Source organism: Rousettus aegyptiacus, unplaced genomic scaffold (assembly GCF_014176215.1).
Source record: "Rousettus aegyptiacus isolate mRouAeg1 unplaced genomic scaffold, mRouAeg1.p scaffold_m13_p_6, whole genome shotgun sequence".
Classification (NCBI taxonomy): Eukaryota; Metazoa; Chordata; class Mammalia; order Chiroptera; family Pteropodidae; genus Rousettus; species Rousettus aegyptiacus.
The window spans coordinates 114,620,386-114,636,506 of record NW_023416309.1 but is presented as its reverse complement, the minus strand read 5'-3'; the positions used below and the strand labels follow the sequence as shown (position 1 = coordinate 114,636,506).

Sequence of the window (16,121 nt, the reverse complement as noted above, 5' to 3'; positions counted from 1 at the left end):
AATCTGCCTTCCCCTGGTGGATCCCATCAGGACAGGGCACTGGCTTCTTTCTGCTCTGTCCCCAGCATTAGAGAGCCATGCTACACCGAAAGTAGACACTTAATAAATACTTGGTGATGGAATGAATAAACCAAGTTCAAATAACTGCTGAATCTTAGGTTAAGGAACAGAATGTGTCACAAACAGCAACACTGCAACAATAATAACAAAATCAGTGAAATTAGGAGGAGGGGATGGGAGGAAATGAGAGTCATAATTCCCTAACTCTCTTCAGCACGGGAGTTAAATACAATCTGAAGTTGAATGAGGGCGTTAAAAAACAGGTTTTAGCTGCCTAGAGGTTTTCATGGCTCTTTCACAATCATAGGCAAGGTCAGTTACAAAACATGCAGGGCTTAGTGTAAAACTGAAAGGTGGAGCTCCTCGTTGAAAATTATTAACCATTTTCGGACAGTGACAGCAGAACCCTGAACCCGGCATGAGACCCGTTCGGCAGCGCCCCCCACCCCGCCCCAGGCGGCCCTGGTGGCGCATTTGGGAACATATCTCTGCTAGAGAAACGCTGACCTGAAATACAATCGAAATTCGTTTTTTTACCTTTTATGTTAGATTCAGGGGAAATACTTTCTTTTGCGATAACATGAAGGCAGGTTATAACCTGCCTGAAATCACTTTTCTCTATTTGTATGTAACTAACGCGATGTCTGCAATGCCCTATTCTCCGGGCATAACCCGCCAACGGTTATTTCTGCTTCCCTTCGTTCTTTCCTGTGTGGCTCGGGTTCCAACGGGGAGCCTATGTCATTAACGAAGCCACCTTTCCAAGGGTTCGCTCCCCACATGGCCAGGTCCGGGCTCAGGGCCCCGCGCGCGGCGGTGGGAAAGGGGCGCGGCCGCGGGCGCGGGGCCGCCGTGCGCATGCGCGGCCGTTGCCGCGGCCGGAACCTGCTTTCGGGGCTGCGCGGCCGGCGGAGCGCATTGGGCGAGGCACCGGACGTCGCTGCTGTGGCGGCCGGGCGGCGAAGCTGGAGCGGCGGTGGCGGCGGCGGCGGGAGGCAGGAGCCGGGGCTGAGGCCGGGGCTGCGAGGCCCGCGGGGCGGCAGGCGGCGGCGGCCCGGGGCTCGAGCCCGGAGGCGGGAGCGGCCGCCATGGCCGAGAGCATCGTGAGTGGGGCGGCCGGGCGGGAGCGGGCGCCGGCATGAGGCAGCAGATTTGCCGGCGCGGCCTGCGGGAGGCCCCCGCGGCCGCCTGCGCCGCGGGCCGGGCTCCCCGACCGAGGAGCGCCTCCGTCGGGTCCCCGCCGCGCCGGCTGCCGCTGCGGGCGGGGGAAGCGGCCGGGCCGGGCCTTCGCCCGCCGTCTGCCGTGGCGCGGCGGCTGGCCGGGCGTCCGTGAAGGGGCTCGGTCCTTTCGTCCCCTTCTGCGGGGCCGTCCTGCCCCTCACCGCCCCGCTCGGCGCCGTGTCACGACGCAGACGGGGACCGCGCAGACCCCTCCCCGCGGGAGGCGACCCGGCCGCCCGGCCGCCCGGCCCCTCGGCGGCGAGGAGGAGTGGGCGACCAGCCTCCCGTCTCTCCGGGAGCGTGGTCAAAGGCCGGTTTCACTTTTTCCCGGACCGAGGACTCGGGACACTTTTTTTTTTTTTTGCTCTTTAAAGGAAAAAAAAAGTCAGTGAAAATTTTAAAAAGCCGGCCGCGCGTTGACTTGTGGAAAGTTTCCCCCTCAAAAGTAAACGTGGCAGGAAAAGAAGAAGCAGACCGGTCGGGCAGAGGAACTTCGGTTCCCGTAAGGAGAATTTGGGAGTCGCCGGGCCGGCCCTGCGCGTTCGCCGGGCGTCCCGCACGCCCGCGTCGGCCTCTCGGGGCGCCCCAGCCCCGGGGGCGGCGTCCCGGGCCTGGCCCCGCCCACTCAGCGCTCCCCCGGGCGGAGCGGCGGCTAGTGGCTGCCGTCTCCCCCGTGCCTCCCGACCTGGACGTGGCCCAAGAGAAACTGGGCTGCTTTTAGAATAAGATTCACGAGTCGTTGGTGAAATGGGTTAAGAACGAGCACTCAGATCTGCCGTCAGACTTTCATTCACTTGAATACTTTCAACCGAATTGAAGTCACCACGGACAAGAGAGTGGTTTCAGACAAGGCCATTTTTCTCCTAGTGTGTATTATAAGGCTTGCCACTGAGATTGTGAGGAATTAAAACAGATCCTTCGTCTGAAATTGATTTCAAAAAGTTTTTTTCCCCAAATATAGAGGTCTACACATTTCTGTGGGTACAACTGATCATTATCTCACCCGATTGTTGGACTCTCCCAAGAAGTATTCTGGGCTCATTTTCTTATAAATAGCAAAACCTAAGTTACCAAGAGGCTGTGTGTCCTTGTTGCCTGGTCTGTCTCTTGTGGATTTTATTTTGTGTCCTACGACAGAGGCCAAGCCAGAACTTCCTCAGTTCGAGCCACGTTGTCTGTTGGAGTTAGGTACTGGCTTAGCTTGGGAACCTGGACTGTCGTGCTCTGTTGTAGATGATCAAGTAGAATGACCTTAAGTCTAGAACGCTCCGAAACGTGTAAACCTGATCTTTAGCTCCTCAGGGAGTGGCGTGTCGTGCTTTTGTTCCCGAGGGAACAGTCTGAGGACAGTCACAGAATCCTGTACAGAGAAACAGCTCTTCACTTCCTGATGTGCCTGAGTTGGAGACGTTACAGAAACACATAGGTGGGAGTAGGTACCGAATGCCCGAGCTGCCTGTCATGAGACCGTTCCTCTCGGTGTTGAATCAGAGTGGAGCCTACCGGGAGTCAAAGGTCGAAGACTTCTGTATTTGCACTCTGCGCTGATTAAGGTGAAGGTTAACAGATGTAGTTAAGCAAAGAGGTAGAGAATATTTTGTGCTGTTAGCGATTGGGATTTCATGATTATCTAAAAGAAAATCGTAAAAATGGAGAACAGTATGGGAGCAAAACCTTTTTAGTCAAGTGAAAGCCATCAGAAAACAGGAAAGTCAAGCTATTTTAGGAATATCTAGATGATTCTTCATTTGTTTGATAAAAGCAGACTGTAGATTGAAAGCCATTGTGGCATTTTGTGTGTCGGTGAAAATCCTTTTTCAAAAACAATGGCTTGCGGTGTTTTTCATCTGCATAGTGTCGTTTTAAATACAGGGCACGGCGCGTAATTGCTGAGAGGAGTGCCCCGGGAGTACTTTCTGGCATATCCCTGTCTGTCTGTCGTCTCGCCCCTCAGGTGGTGGGAGCATCGTCTGTCTGGTTTGTGGCAGGGCATGCTGCCCCATGCCCCTTGCAGTTGGCCAGGCGTGCTAACTCACCTTCAGAAGGGTTTCGAGCAGCATAAAACCCAGCTCCTGGGGAGTCATGTTTTGCCCGGGAGTCTTCCCAGCCTGTCAGCGGTTTCAGGCTTGCCAGGAATATATTTTCTTAAAACCCTGCTAAGTTTTACCACAGTGTTAAATACCTTTGCTTTTAAAAATCTTTTTATTAAAAGTAAATAACAAATTAAAAGATTTTCTATGATTCTTTTAAATCACTCTAATGTCTGTGTATAGGTCCTGGAACAAAGTGAAATTTTTTCTTAAAGAACCCAGTCATTCATGATTCATGGTAGGGACCCCCCCCCCCCCTTATTTTTAAATCTGAAGAGAAAAGGAGTGTTTCAGGTATACTCTTTATAAATGATGGTTAAAAATGGAAGCTCTGTTTTTCCGAGTGAAACAATAGGAGTTGAGAACCAGGGCAGGACTCCTAGTATGTCCTTCCACATGTCAATAGTGGGCCTCTGCGTCATTCTCTAGAAGCAGTGGGTTGGGCGTCCCAAGGGGCTGGGTGAGCTTTGGCTTTAAGTTTCAGTGACCCAGGTGATGAGAGGTTGCAGATGTTCGGCTGGGTTCTAGACCAGGACCTTTCTAGTTTGCATAGTAACCATCTTGTTTCCTTCCCGACAGATCATTCGTGTTCAGTCCCCGGATGGGGTGAAGCGGATCACCGCAACGAAGAGAGAGACAGCCGCGACGTTCCTGAAAAAGGTGCCTGGGGCTTTGGGCGTTTACCTTGAGGGTCTCGTCTTTCACTGTCATTCCCCGCTTCTGTGTCTCTTCTCTCTTCCTTCTTTCCCAGCTCCGCCCACTCCCAAGTTACACATCAGGATTATCTCAGGTGTGGATATGTTTTGAAGATTTCAGTCATGCTTTTGTGAGGCTCTGCTAAGATTTTTTTTTAAAACTCCCAGTGCCTTAGATAGATTTCTGTCTTTAGACACGACTCACAAAACTCACAGAAGTAGTAATTTTCCCAGGAGTACCGTAAAAAATCGAATATATATTTCTGTGTCTCCCCGAAGTGGGAAGCAACAGAAGTGAAGTGCGGCCTGCGGCCGTCCTGTCTGAGCGTGCCGCTGCGTCTCAGTCCTGGTGGACGCAGAGAGCTCGGGTTGTCTGGTCCTAGGGAGTCACCTTGACCCAGAGGGCTGGCCAAAACAACACCCTGCCCGTTTGGGAAGTTGCTTTCCATCCAGAAGTCTCGTGGTAGCTTTGCTACAGCTAATAATCCTGGTGAACGATTTCTCGTTCTTGGTGATAGCTTGCAGGTGCTTTGTCTACAGGAAAACATTGGTGAAGTGACAATTTGTTAATTTCAGTTTCTATCTAAATTGTTTCATAGAAGTGTCAAAGCCATTATTTTTAGTCTCTAGTCTTAACTTTGTTTGCACTTGGGGATACAAATTTCATGGTTTTAATTTCCTAATGCTTTATTTTATGAATGCCACTTTTAGCTTGGGAAAATCACATGGTATCACATAACTAGTACATGTGGTGTAAAATCTTTGTCTTAAAAGACTATTTCTCATATACTTTCAGAATTTCAGGATGACAAGGTGATTAGTTTTAGTCCTTTTTTTAAGTCAGTAGAAAATAGTACATAAAGTTAATTATTAAATCAACTCCTTTTCTTTATAGTGAATAAACAGTAGGTTTTATCAATAAATTTCACATTAAAGGGTAAGCTAGTCCCCGGTGAGAGGCAGCAGGTAGGGGAAGGCACACGCTGTGGGCGGAGCCCGGGGACACTGCTCCACCTTCGGCTCTGTCAGGGTCCTCACGGCAGTTGCGTGGTCGATCCGCGTGCAGAGTTCTCGTCCTCACGCTGCCTGCCTGCTCTGGTGTTCCCTCGGGGTCGGGGTTTCTGTCTACACAGTTCTTCTTTAGCCTGAAGAGCGTCCATGAGCACTTACTGCTCCCTCAGGTTTGGGTGACCCCCAAATCGTTTTCATTCTCCCCTTGTGTTTGAAGGGTGGTTTCACCAGATGCCAAGCTCCGAGTTGACAGATTTTTACTCCTCTTGTTTCCTGCATTTTCAAGATGTCATTCCATTGTCTCTGGCCCCGCCCATGCCTGCTTGGGTAGGGTGACCGAGGTGTGCTTAGGGACAGTTTTCTTTCTTTTCTTTTTTTATTCTGCTTTGGGTTTGCTGAACTTTTGGGGTTTGTTTTTCTATGTTTTTCAGCACATTGGAGGTTTTGGCCATTTTTCCTGCCAATATTTTTCAGTCCAATCCTTATTCTCTCTGAGGATCATTTGACACCGTCCCGGGGTCTTGAGGGCTCTGTTATTTTCCTTTCGGATCCCTGCCTTCAGGTTGCTTGGTTTCTATTAACCTCCCTTCGGGTTAGCTGACGCTTCTGTCACTCCCTTCTGATGCGCTCACCCAGCGACCTTTCCGTTCGGTTACTATGCTGATTTTCAGTCGTAGAATTTCCTCTGGGCATTTTTTCCATTTGCCAAGATTTCCCGTCTCTTCGTCTGTCCAGCTGCTCCGCTGAGCCCTGAGTGTCCGGCTTCGGCTCTCGCCTCTCCTGGCCCAGACTCTAATGCCTGCCTGACACCTCCACGGGGGCTCGGGAGCTACCGCCGTCTCCGCGCCGAGCGGGAGGCCTGATTTCAGTAAAGTCTCCTTCCTTCGGTCTCTCACAGTTTCCTTACAGGTGTCCCCTGCGAACCGGTGTCCACCCAGTTCTCCGGCCGCATTCTGGCACCACTCTGCTGTCCTTCCTGCCCCTTACTCCTTTCTGCTCCCTCGTCCTGTCGGTCAGCAAGGACTGCTGGCTAATGACGCCTACGTCCTCCCTCTGCGCCACTGGCCTGGCCTCGCCCGAGCCCCGTCTCCTGGGCGGTCGTGGCCCTGCTGCTGCTGCTTCCCACCTACGGCACCATGGCCATGGGAAGTCGGGCGGGGGCCCGGCAGGCCCTGCCCGCAGCTCCCGGGCTGGGAAGCAGGCTCCGCACGGCCGGCGTGGTCCTGTCTCCCTCGCCAGTCTCATCCTGTCCCGCTTCCCTCCTGCCCGCTGGGCGCCGGCCTCACTGGCCTCTCAGCCCTTCCTCCCCTCAGGGCTGTGTATGCGGCGCAGGGCGGGCTCCTCGGAGAGGCTGTCCCTGTCCCCCATTCCTCTGCTTCCTTCCCTGCTACGGGGCTCGTCTCAACCTGTGGTTTCCGTCTTCGTCGACTGTGTGTGGTGGTGAGATCCTCGACGGCAGGGCCCTTGTCTGTTTTTAGTCACTGTCCTGAGCACCAGCGTGGAGCCGGCGCGCAGGCCCGCTTGCCCTGGGAGGGAGCGGGTGGCCGGCGGAGCCCAGGGCCTGTGCGGCGGGCGCCGTCACTGAGTGGGAGGCATCTTCGACGCTTCGTCCTCCTGTTACGTTTCAAAATTGGAATTGGGATTTTATAATCAATTTCAAAAGTAAAAATTAACTTTTCCTGATATGGTCATGATTCTCGCTTCCTTCAGTCTCTTAAATGTGTCATACAGTCTTATTTACCCAAAGCTTTGCTGCATTTTGGCCATTTGTTCTCATTTTACTTGACGTCTGTGTAAGCAATACCAATATCCTCACAAGAGAGCTAAATAACAAGAGAAACTTGGTTAATGAGCAGTTTCTAAATGGACCGCGTGTTCCAGGAATGTCTGACGCGTATGTGGTCGGAATATCAGTATGCAAATATGTTATTAAACCTCTGTCATTTGGGCTCGTTCCAGGTCGCAAAGGAGTTTGGCTTCCAGAATAATGGCTTCTCGGTTTACATCAATAGAAACAAGACTGGGGAGATCACAGCGTCCTCCAACAAATCCCTCAACCTGCTAAAGATCAAGTAGGTGCCCCCTGGCGGGGAGGCGGGGTGGACCGGAAGCGGCGACGCCAGGCATCCACCCGGAGTTGCTCGGTTCGCGCCTGTGTCCTCCTTGCGCCACTCTGATCACCCTCCCCTCCGCTGACCGAGATGCAGGCGACCAGATTTCTTGCCAGGTGTTCAGCAGTCACCCTGAGTCTGCAGTTACTGTCGCGTTGATAAGATTGACTTGCAGAATTCTGAGATGTGTGTCACTGAGGACGTCGCGGCCTCGGGCTGTGTGTGCAGCTGCACCCTCAGCTACTTCTCTGCAGAGCAGGGCCTGGGACGGAGCTCTGCCGAGGTCCGCCCCGGGCCTGACCTGCGCGGCAGATAGGTGGCAGGCCTGTTGCCCACGCTGCGTCTCCTGCTGGCGAGACCCTGGAGTGCCATAGAGTCGATCGGTGATGTCAGGAGGGGCGTCTAGGATGCAGAGGCCTCTGATTGCTTTTGCGGTTTAGGTGGAACGTGGCTTCGTCTGTTCTTTTGTGCGTTTTTACGCTGCGTGATGATAGACTGTGGCCTGCAAAGCTGAAAACGTTCACCATTTGGCCCTTTACAGAAGACATTTGTCGACTCCTCCCTGATATGTGTGGGCGCGTCTGCTCATGGATGAGTGAGCAGAACCCCAGTGTCGGTTCGGTTCGCTCCTCGGAGCGGCAGGCGCGCTCCCGGGGCGGCCTGGGCCGAGTGGTTGGGCTGGGCTCTGCATGCCTGTTTACCAGTTAGAGGAATAGGCCATCGTGGCCATTTCTGTGATCATTTTTGTTCACAAATTAGTGTAACTAGGGGAGGACGTGCACGTACAGCGTTCACTTATCCGTCCTTCGGTAGACGTGTGTGGGGCGCCTGCTTGCTGCCTGCGCCTGCCGTCAGATGAAGCCTTTTGTTCATTCGTGTCCATTCCCAGCGTCTGTGAATCACTTCTGAGTGTTGCGTGGGATTCACACTCCGCCACGCTGGCTGTGTGCCTGGGGAAGTCACTTACCCTCACTGGGCCTCACGGCCCTGTCCGCAGAGGGGCGTAGCTCCTCCCTCCCGTGGCGGCACGGTGCCTGCCCGTGGCGGGCACTGACGAGACGACGCGTGTTTTTAGAACTGTTCTGATGGCTGGGTGCAGGAAAGGGAGGCCACAGAGGGAAACGCCGGCGCGACAGACGCATCGGACGGGGCTGCGGCCGCACCAGCCCTGGGCCAGAGGAGCGGGGCCGCTCGCCATCCTGAGGGGGCGCGTGGAGTGGATCTTTCCAATGGTAGTCGTGACGCCTACTGACAAGCGTGGGTCTAAACTTGAGGGCTCCTTGCTGTCCCTGCTCAGTGACCGAACCGTGTCTCCTCCACCGTGTCTTTGCTCGCTTTGAGCTCTGTGTCGACCATGTTCCCCTGACTCCTGGCTCTGGCCTCGCAGCTCGGTCCGTCACAGGTCTGTTGTTCACTGGCAGGTGATCTTCTCCCCCTCTGGCTGCTTTTAGGACCTTCTGTTCGTCTTGGGAGCTGCCGTTCCTGTTCCCTGACCAGGCGTGGATCCCTGCTTGGTTGGTCATTTAATCCTTCCTGACACAAATCCTGTTTTCTGTATTTGCAGCTCAGGTCTGGAAAATCTGGGGTCATGATCGCCTTAACTGTTACCTCTTCCCCATCTTCTTTATTTCAGCGATTACATTTTTCACTTTGAGATGTTCTGTTTGATTCCTTTCAAAGCTGGCTGTTCGCCTCACTTGCTCACAGGGGCCGCGCTGCTCCGGGTTCCTTCCTGGCTTCCGCTGTGCCCTCCCTCTGCCCGCCAGGCTTCCGGTGGAGACCGCTGGCTCCTTTGCAGGCTCTAACTCAGCCTGTCGCGCACACGATGCTTCCCTCTGGGGTCCCGTGGTATCGGTGGTCTGTCTCTCTGTGAGTATTCAGGGTTCATGAGGACACCTGTCGCGCTGTCATCAGTGACATTGGCTTTGCCAATGAGGGAGATTTGGGAAGAGCCCCCCGGCCCGGCCCCCTGCCGCCCCGCATCTCCTAATCCCCGCCGGTCATCGTGGATAGCCTCTTTTTGCTCGCGCGCTTTTTCCATTCAATTTTCATTTGATGTTCTACACGTAAGCTCGTATCCTATATCTGGTAATGCCAAGTCTGAAGCTCTTGGCTGTCTGAGTCTGTTTACTGTCGTCTCCACCTGCTCTTGCTCATAGCGGTTGCTCCTCTTGTACATTCGGTGACCTTTTCTGGAGAGTTTATATTCGAGCAGACTTGGCCTTGGGGAATCCTGAAGGGTCCCTGGCCAGTGGCTTTCCTACCAAGAGAGCTTGTGTTTGCCTTTATGGGCACCAGGGGGCACCAGGGACTCAGCACTTCTTTGAGACAAGTCCCGCCTGTGGGCTTCCCTAACCAAGTCTCAGTGGGGCAGAGCCGGCGTTGATCACAGATCGGAGGTGACTTTTTTCCTGCCATGCAGTGGACGGAGGCAGACAGGGTTCCTCCTTGGTTCCTCTTTTGAGCTGGGGCGTGTCCCTCCTCAGGACATCCTCAGACATCGTGCTGTGGGGAGTTGCAGGTGCGGTGGCGCCTTGAGTAGGCAGGCTCAAGGCCGTGTCACTGTTGTCCCAAGAACAGTGTGGGAGCCAGGCTCAGGCTTCCCGCATGGGCTCGTCATGGGGCAGCTCTGAGCTGGGTTCGCCGCTGCTCCATGGGAGCTCCTCCTGGTTTGGGGGCCCTGGGGATCCCTCCCTTTCTCTAGAGCTCACCAATGAGTTTGAGGGTACATTTGTTAAGGCCGACGCAGCAGCTGAGTCCAGGATTGCAGAGCTGGAGGGGTTTGGTAGTATCTCATCCTCCACTGGAAACGAGCCTCTAGTTACTATTTGGCAGTTTTATCGCCCCTACGTGACAGACGGAAAAAGAGCAGAGAACAGATGTGCTGGAGAGAGGCACCCCAGCAGCCTCTCCGTGCGCCGAGGCCTTCCGCCCCTCGGTGTGCTGGCCCAGCGCTGGGCGGGCTGTCCTTGCGGTCTCTGTTTCCTGCGTGTTTCTTGTTGACAACAGGTATTTGCCAGGTGGTGGTGCTGCAGCTCTCCCTCCGAGGCGGGTCAAGCCTTTCCGTGTTGCAGACCATCTCTGGTCGCCCAGGGACCCGCAGTGCTTCCGCAGGCTGCCCGTGGGTGGGAGATGTGGGTTCAGCCTCAGGTCGGCTGTATGGATCAGGTCCAGCAACACGCAGTGGGGCTCAGATCGGGGGGGGAATATGATTTACATTGAAAATGATAGAAAACCAAATATCGGCTTATAAAATGTGAGTTATGGCAGCCTTTTTGAAAGCAGTGCGTCAGTGGCTTTAAAAACACAAAACTCCTGCAGTCCAACAGGGCCACCGCCCTGTGGAAGGGAAACCGTGTGGCTGCCTGTCTTTGGGCATTTCCTCAGGTGGTGTTCTCAGTGGCAGGAAGCCACAGAGGCGTATGCGCCCGTCCTTGTAGGAGCGGCGGAGTAAATCACGAGGTGGCATCACTGGGGAACGTTGTGCACGATTAGATGCAGACCATGTTCAGAGGGATTTCATGAGGTATTGTCGCGTGAGAAAAGCAAATGCAAAAGTGTGTTTTTGACGATCTCACTTTTGTCGAGCAGTGCTGTATGTGTCCACGTTCATCCGTATGAGTGTGTGTCCGTGGGCCTAGAGCAAGAAATGGAAGGGTGCGTCAAATAATAAAACATGGGGGAGCCGAGTAGAGGACTGAGGTCCGATCAAGGGAGGGTCAGGAGCACAGCGCGTGCAGACCCGGTCTGTGTCGCGACGATGCAGCTGAGCCTTGAACAGTGTGGGTCTGAACTGTGCAGGTCCCTAACATGTGGATATTTTTCAGTAAATACACAATTAGCACTGTAAATTAGTGGATTGAAAACAGAGTTTTGATCCGCAGTTGGGAGTCCGCAGATGGAGAGGGCTGACCGCGTGCGTGGGTCTGCAGTATTGCACACGGGGCTGGAGCACCCGCAGGTTTGGGTGTCCGGGGGTCCGTTAGCCAGCTACCCACAGACACTGAGCACAACTGTAGTGGAGCTTTGAGGGAGTCAAAAGTTACCTGCATGTTGTGACTGCGGGGGTTGGCATCCCAACCCCCACATCGTGTAAGGGTCAGCCATGTATTCATCCCGTGAAACCAGGTAGGTGTATGGATGTGTGTATCTCAGATGCTGAGCACAGTTGTTCAGGAGATTAAATTGCGGTGACAGGGAGACTGCTGCTGCCCTTTGCGACACTAGGCACACAGGAGAGATGTGAAGAGAGAATGTAGGTCTCTTAAAAGTGGAAACCACGGTATTCAGGCTTCCGGGATGGCTGGCGGGTGCTTTCTGCAGAAGTCAGTCTCATGTCCAAGTTGATCTCTGCACCTCAGGCCTCCACTTATGTTTGTCACTTGAACAGGCACGGCGACTTGTTGTTCCTGTTTCCCTCGAGCCTTGCTGGACCCTCATCTGAGATGGAGACGTCCACCCCGCCGGGCCTGAAGGCCCTGGGTGCGCCCACCGTGGTGGAAGATGAGATCGACCAGTACCTCAGCAGGCAGGACGGCAAGATCTACAGGAGCCGTGACCCGCAGCTGTAAGTGCGCCGGGGCTCCGACGTGCGTGCGTGTGCATGTGTGCGTGCGTGCGTGTGTGTGTGTGTGAGTGAGACACGCCCTGTACGGGGAGGGATCTGCTGGAGGAGGGTGAGTGGCGAGTTTGACCATGTATTTTCAGATTAAATTTCACTTCAAGTTATTTCTCGTTTGAATCTCAAAGTATGTTCCACGTGAACTTTAAAAGTTTTCAAATATTTGGAACTAAGAGATTGGAAAGAAGGGAGGAGGTCCTTACACTGAGTCTTTACCATGGTGTGTCCCTGGAGACGCTCGACTGCCACATGGCAGAGGGGGCCTTAGAAAGCGTGCCGGGCAAGAGGAGGGGGGCGAGCAGGGGTGGCGCTCGCACCGTCCTCGCTCCCATGCCTCGTTTAGGGGTGGCGGCGCGGCCTCAGCGCTGCGCGCACGCGCCCCGCCATTTTCTCGGGGACCGACTCGTTGCTGGAGGCGGCGCCCCGTTGAACGTTCACGGAAACGCCGGTGCTCGTGCACGCTGCTTCAGGTTTCCAGCTCCGTTTAAGGAAATGGGTTAGATGTGTCCGAGTGTACACTCAGTGACGGGCAGCGGTCCGAGCGGGGGCCGCTTGTCCGCAGTGGAGTCCGCGTAACCGCATCACTCCACGCACGTGACGCATGCGACACTGAGGCGCTGTGGTCCCAGACGCCGCGGTAGCAGCTCCTCTGTCTTGGGGTGGAGAGCCGGAGAGGGGATCAGCTGCTGGTGGCGCGGAGCCTCAGCCTGCACGCCGCTGCCGGTCGCGTTTCCTCCCGGGGCCAGTGGCAGCCCCTCACCCCGTCTGTGCCTTTGAGGCGTCATTAGGAATCTTAGAGCAGGGGTCTCCACCACCCAGGCCGCAGACCGGTACTGGTCTGTGGCCTGTCAGGAACCGGGTCACAGGGCAGGAGGTGACCGGCCAGCGAGCAGCGAAGCTCCATCTGCCCCTGCAGCCGCTCCCCAGCGCCGGCATCTCCGCCTCAGCTCTGCCTAGGACCGTCGGGCATTAGGTTCTCATAGGAACACCGGTCCCTGGTGCCACAAAAGGTAGTGTGCGCACGCGTGCTGACCTGTTGTGCAAGCCGTGAGAGCCTGCCTGATAGAGACAGGCCATCGCCATCCAGAAGCGTGCAGCAGAGCATCGACCCCAGTTAGAAGGTGATCTGGTTGAGCCGAGAGGGACCGCCGCTTGGCCTTCCCGCCACCCAGCACCAGCCTCGTCACCTGCGCGCGTCGCCACAGTTGTGTGTGTGGAGCGTCCGAGGCTTCTCTGGCTGAATGACCGAAACCCACAGAGCCAAGTGTCCCTTATGTGCTTTTTCCAAAACGTGCGAAGTGGGCGTTTTCCAAATTTAAGGTATTTACGTGCCTCTCAGGGTTTTTGCCATATCCGTGACCCACCTTTCTTAGTATTTGCTTAATGTTGTAATTTACATTGACTTTAAGCTCAGTTTTGAGTTAGTGTCATTTCAAGCAGTTAACATCCATGAAACCGCAGGTTCGGTCTGCGGCTCAGCTTTTCCTAAAACACGTCAAAATGAACTGAACTGGGAAGACGTTCTCCATGTACGGTCTACAGATTTCACTCGGGCAGGGAAGTGATTATATCCTGACGCGCACTGTAAACATCGAAAACCCGCTGGGAGGCAGCGGCAGGGGGACAGGCGTACTAATCGCTGTGCGTTTCTTTTGCCCTGTGCTCTTCCTAGATGCCGACACGGCCCTTTGGGGAAGTGTGTGCACTGTGTCCCTCTAGAGGTGAGTCTCGTGGGGAGAGCTGCTTCCCACAGCTGCCGGGGCCCCTTCTAAGTGCCCACACTTGGCCGAGGTGGTTGGAAGAACTTTCCTGTTTATTGCCCCGGGCTTCGTGTTCCCACTTGTGCAAGCTGCACAAAGGACAAGCTTTATTTATGGGTGTGACCCTGGGGCGAGTTATGAATGGCCGAAGCATTCGTATCGCTGTGATGAAGGGGCCGTGTTTGCAGCAGGCTCCCTGGACAATCCTTTCAAAACCCGAGACGAAGCCGGGCCTGGCGTCTTCACGCCCGTCATTTTGATTTACCTTGCCCGGAACCTCACGTCTCCTCTGCCGGTTTGTCCGTGAGATTGAGAGTTGGCATAATAGCGCTGACTGCTAGCTGGGTAACGCTGACTTGGGCTGGCAGGCCACCCGATTTTCACGAGGCCCCTCTTGCTTCATCCGGTGACTTTTTTTGCAAAATTTGCCTGATTTTTACTTGGCTTAGAGCATTTTATGTTTAATAGAGGTTCATGTTCACCTCGAAGAGCTGTCTGGTACACAAAGGAAAAGTGGTTCTGACCTAGACTAAGGGAGCCCCGAGCCCACCGCTCTCCGCGGGGCCTGTGCTCTCCCCGTGCCCGCCCCCCGGACCCCGAGACTCCAGCAGGCGCGTGACCTGCTGACTGTGTGTTGGCAGCCATTCGATGAGGACTACCTAAACCACCTGGAACCGCCCGTGAAGCACATGTCCTTCCACGCCTACATCCGAAAGCTGACCGGAGGGGCTGACAAGTAAGCACCCCGAGCGCCGCAGGGAGGTTTGTGTTTTGTGTCTGACGCGTATTGCTGAACCCACTGGGCGTGCGATTGAGAGCAGTGAAGGAAGGGCGGGGTCTGAGCACGAGGCATTCGAATTCGTTACTTTGGCCCTGACTGTAGAAAAGGGGCGGGTGGGTGGAGACTGGTGCCCTGCCTAGTGTTGGGTAGATGCCAGGCCGGTGACGGCCACTGGACGGCGTCTGGGGCACCTCACTGGCCTTCCCCAGGTGTGCGGGGCCCTGGCAGCTTAGTGGTGTGCGAAGGTAGGTGAACGACATAAGGCCAGGTGGTGGCTGGTTGTGTCTGGAGTCTGCGCCTTTCCTCTGCTTTTTGGAAAAACCGAAGCCCCTGAGGTCATGTGGGACAGCCCCATCAGCCTCGCGCCGCCGGGCCGCCTGTGCTTCAGCCGCAGCCTGGGTGAAATCCTGGCGTTGTGCCTTGCCGGGCCTCGGGTGCCTCGGGAGGCTGGGCAGGCAGCAGGAGCGGCTGGCTTCCCTTGAGCGCATGCTGGGACAGTGGCCAGAGAGGGCAGAACCGAGAGCACTCTGATATCTGTTAAACCACATCAGGTGCTTGCCTGTGTGTTCACCCGCCAGACAGTAAGGAACCTGATACTGTGATTTATGTCCCTGTCAGTGCAGCAGCAGGAGATGGTGGCTAGGCCCAGGTCAGCAACACTTTGTGAAGAATGTCATGCTGGCCTGATGGTGGTTTTTCTCTGACAACCCGCAAACACCTTAAAATGACTTTTTTTAGACCCATAGAAAAAAAATCCCACCAGAAACTCATTCTTGTCTGTCAGTGGGGTGAGCTATGGAACTCTGGACTAGGGAGTGAGCAGAGATTCTTCGTGCTGAGATCCTTGAGCCTTGCACCTGGGTCAAGGGCCATGGTCTCCCGTGGGGGCACATATGTAGCTGTCATTAACATGTGGATGTGGTGGCAGCCATTGCTCCCAGATGCCATCGGACCCGCATGCCGTTGGCTTGGAAGGATAAGATTGAGTTTTTAGACCATTTTTTGAACAAAGAAAGCAGCAGAGGGTGAAGTCACTTGTGTAGGTTCGCCGCAAGTGCAGAGTGGGGTCCCGGACTTCCTCAGTGGCTGCCTTCTCGCCGTAGTTTTTATTTTGGCCAAAAGCAGAGTGACGATCTCTTTACTGCATATCCTAATTAGGTTTTTCCTATGACTAAGGGTTCTTTCCAGACACCGAAGTATGAGGCTCGTAATGTAAGTGTTGCTGATAAATTAATGAAAGTTAGAGCTGTTTCCCTTCAGGGGCATAGGGTAGATCAGTGTTCAGCAGTGTTCTTGAAAATCTTTGTGGATGTCAGTGACAGTGAGAATGACAGCAGCTTTTATGGGGAAGGAGCTCTGCGTCTCTGCGCAGTCTCGGTGCACAGGACGGAAGCTGCAGCCCGTCGGAAGGACGCGGCGCGCTCCCTGCTGCCGCCCCCGCGTGCTTAGCCCCTTAGAATTCCGCTCAGGGGTGTGAGAGGTGTGAACGTTGTCGCCAGTCTCCCGCGAAACTCTTCACGTTGCAATGTTTAATTAAGTTGCCTCTTATTCAGGGGGAAGTTTGTCGCCCTGGAGAACATCAGTTGCAAGATTAAATCAGGGTGCGAGGGACACCTTCCGTGGCCTAACGGCATCTGTACTAAGTGCCAGCCGAGTGCCATCACGCTGAACAGACAGGTGAGAGGTCCGCCGTGTCTGTCCAGACAGGACAGCAGCTTTGTTTCCATGGCTGAAAAATGAAAATCTCCTTGGAGAGGCAGCTGCCACTAGC

The 16,121-nt window shown here is 54.7% G+C and overlaps 1 protein-coding gene across 3 annotated transcripts in view; it reads left to right on the top strand.

Moving 5' to 3' along the window:
* The first annotated feature begins 982 nt into the window (after nt 1-982).
* NPLOC4 (NPL4 homolog, ubiquitin recognition factor) overlaps nt 983-16,121 on the top strand; it is a 43,443-nt gene continuing 28,304 nt past the window's right edge. For all 3 annotated transcript variants that reach the window (XM_016163681.2, XM_036222389.1, XM_036222388.1), the window contains exons 1-7: nt 983-1,163; nt 3,951-4,031; nt 7,037-7,149; nt 11,579-11,755; nt 13,482-13,530; nt 14,211-14,305; nt 15,904-16,027. In XM_016163681.2, the coding sequence (XP_016019167.2) occupies nt 1,149-1,163; nt 3,951-4,031; nt 7,037-7,149; nt 11,579-11,755; nt 13,482-13,530; nt 14,211-14,305; nt 15,904-16,027 (654 nt within the window). In that variant the 5' untranslated portion in view covers nt 983-1,148. The remainder of the gene's footprint in view (nt 1,164-3,950; nt 4,032-7,036; nt 7,150-11,578; nt 11,756-13,481; nt 13,531-14,210; nt 14,306-15,903; nt 16,028-16,121) is intronic.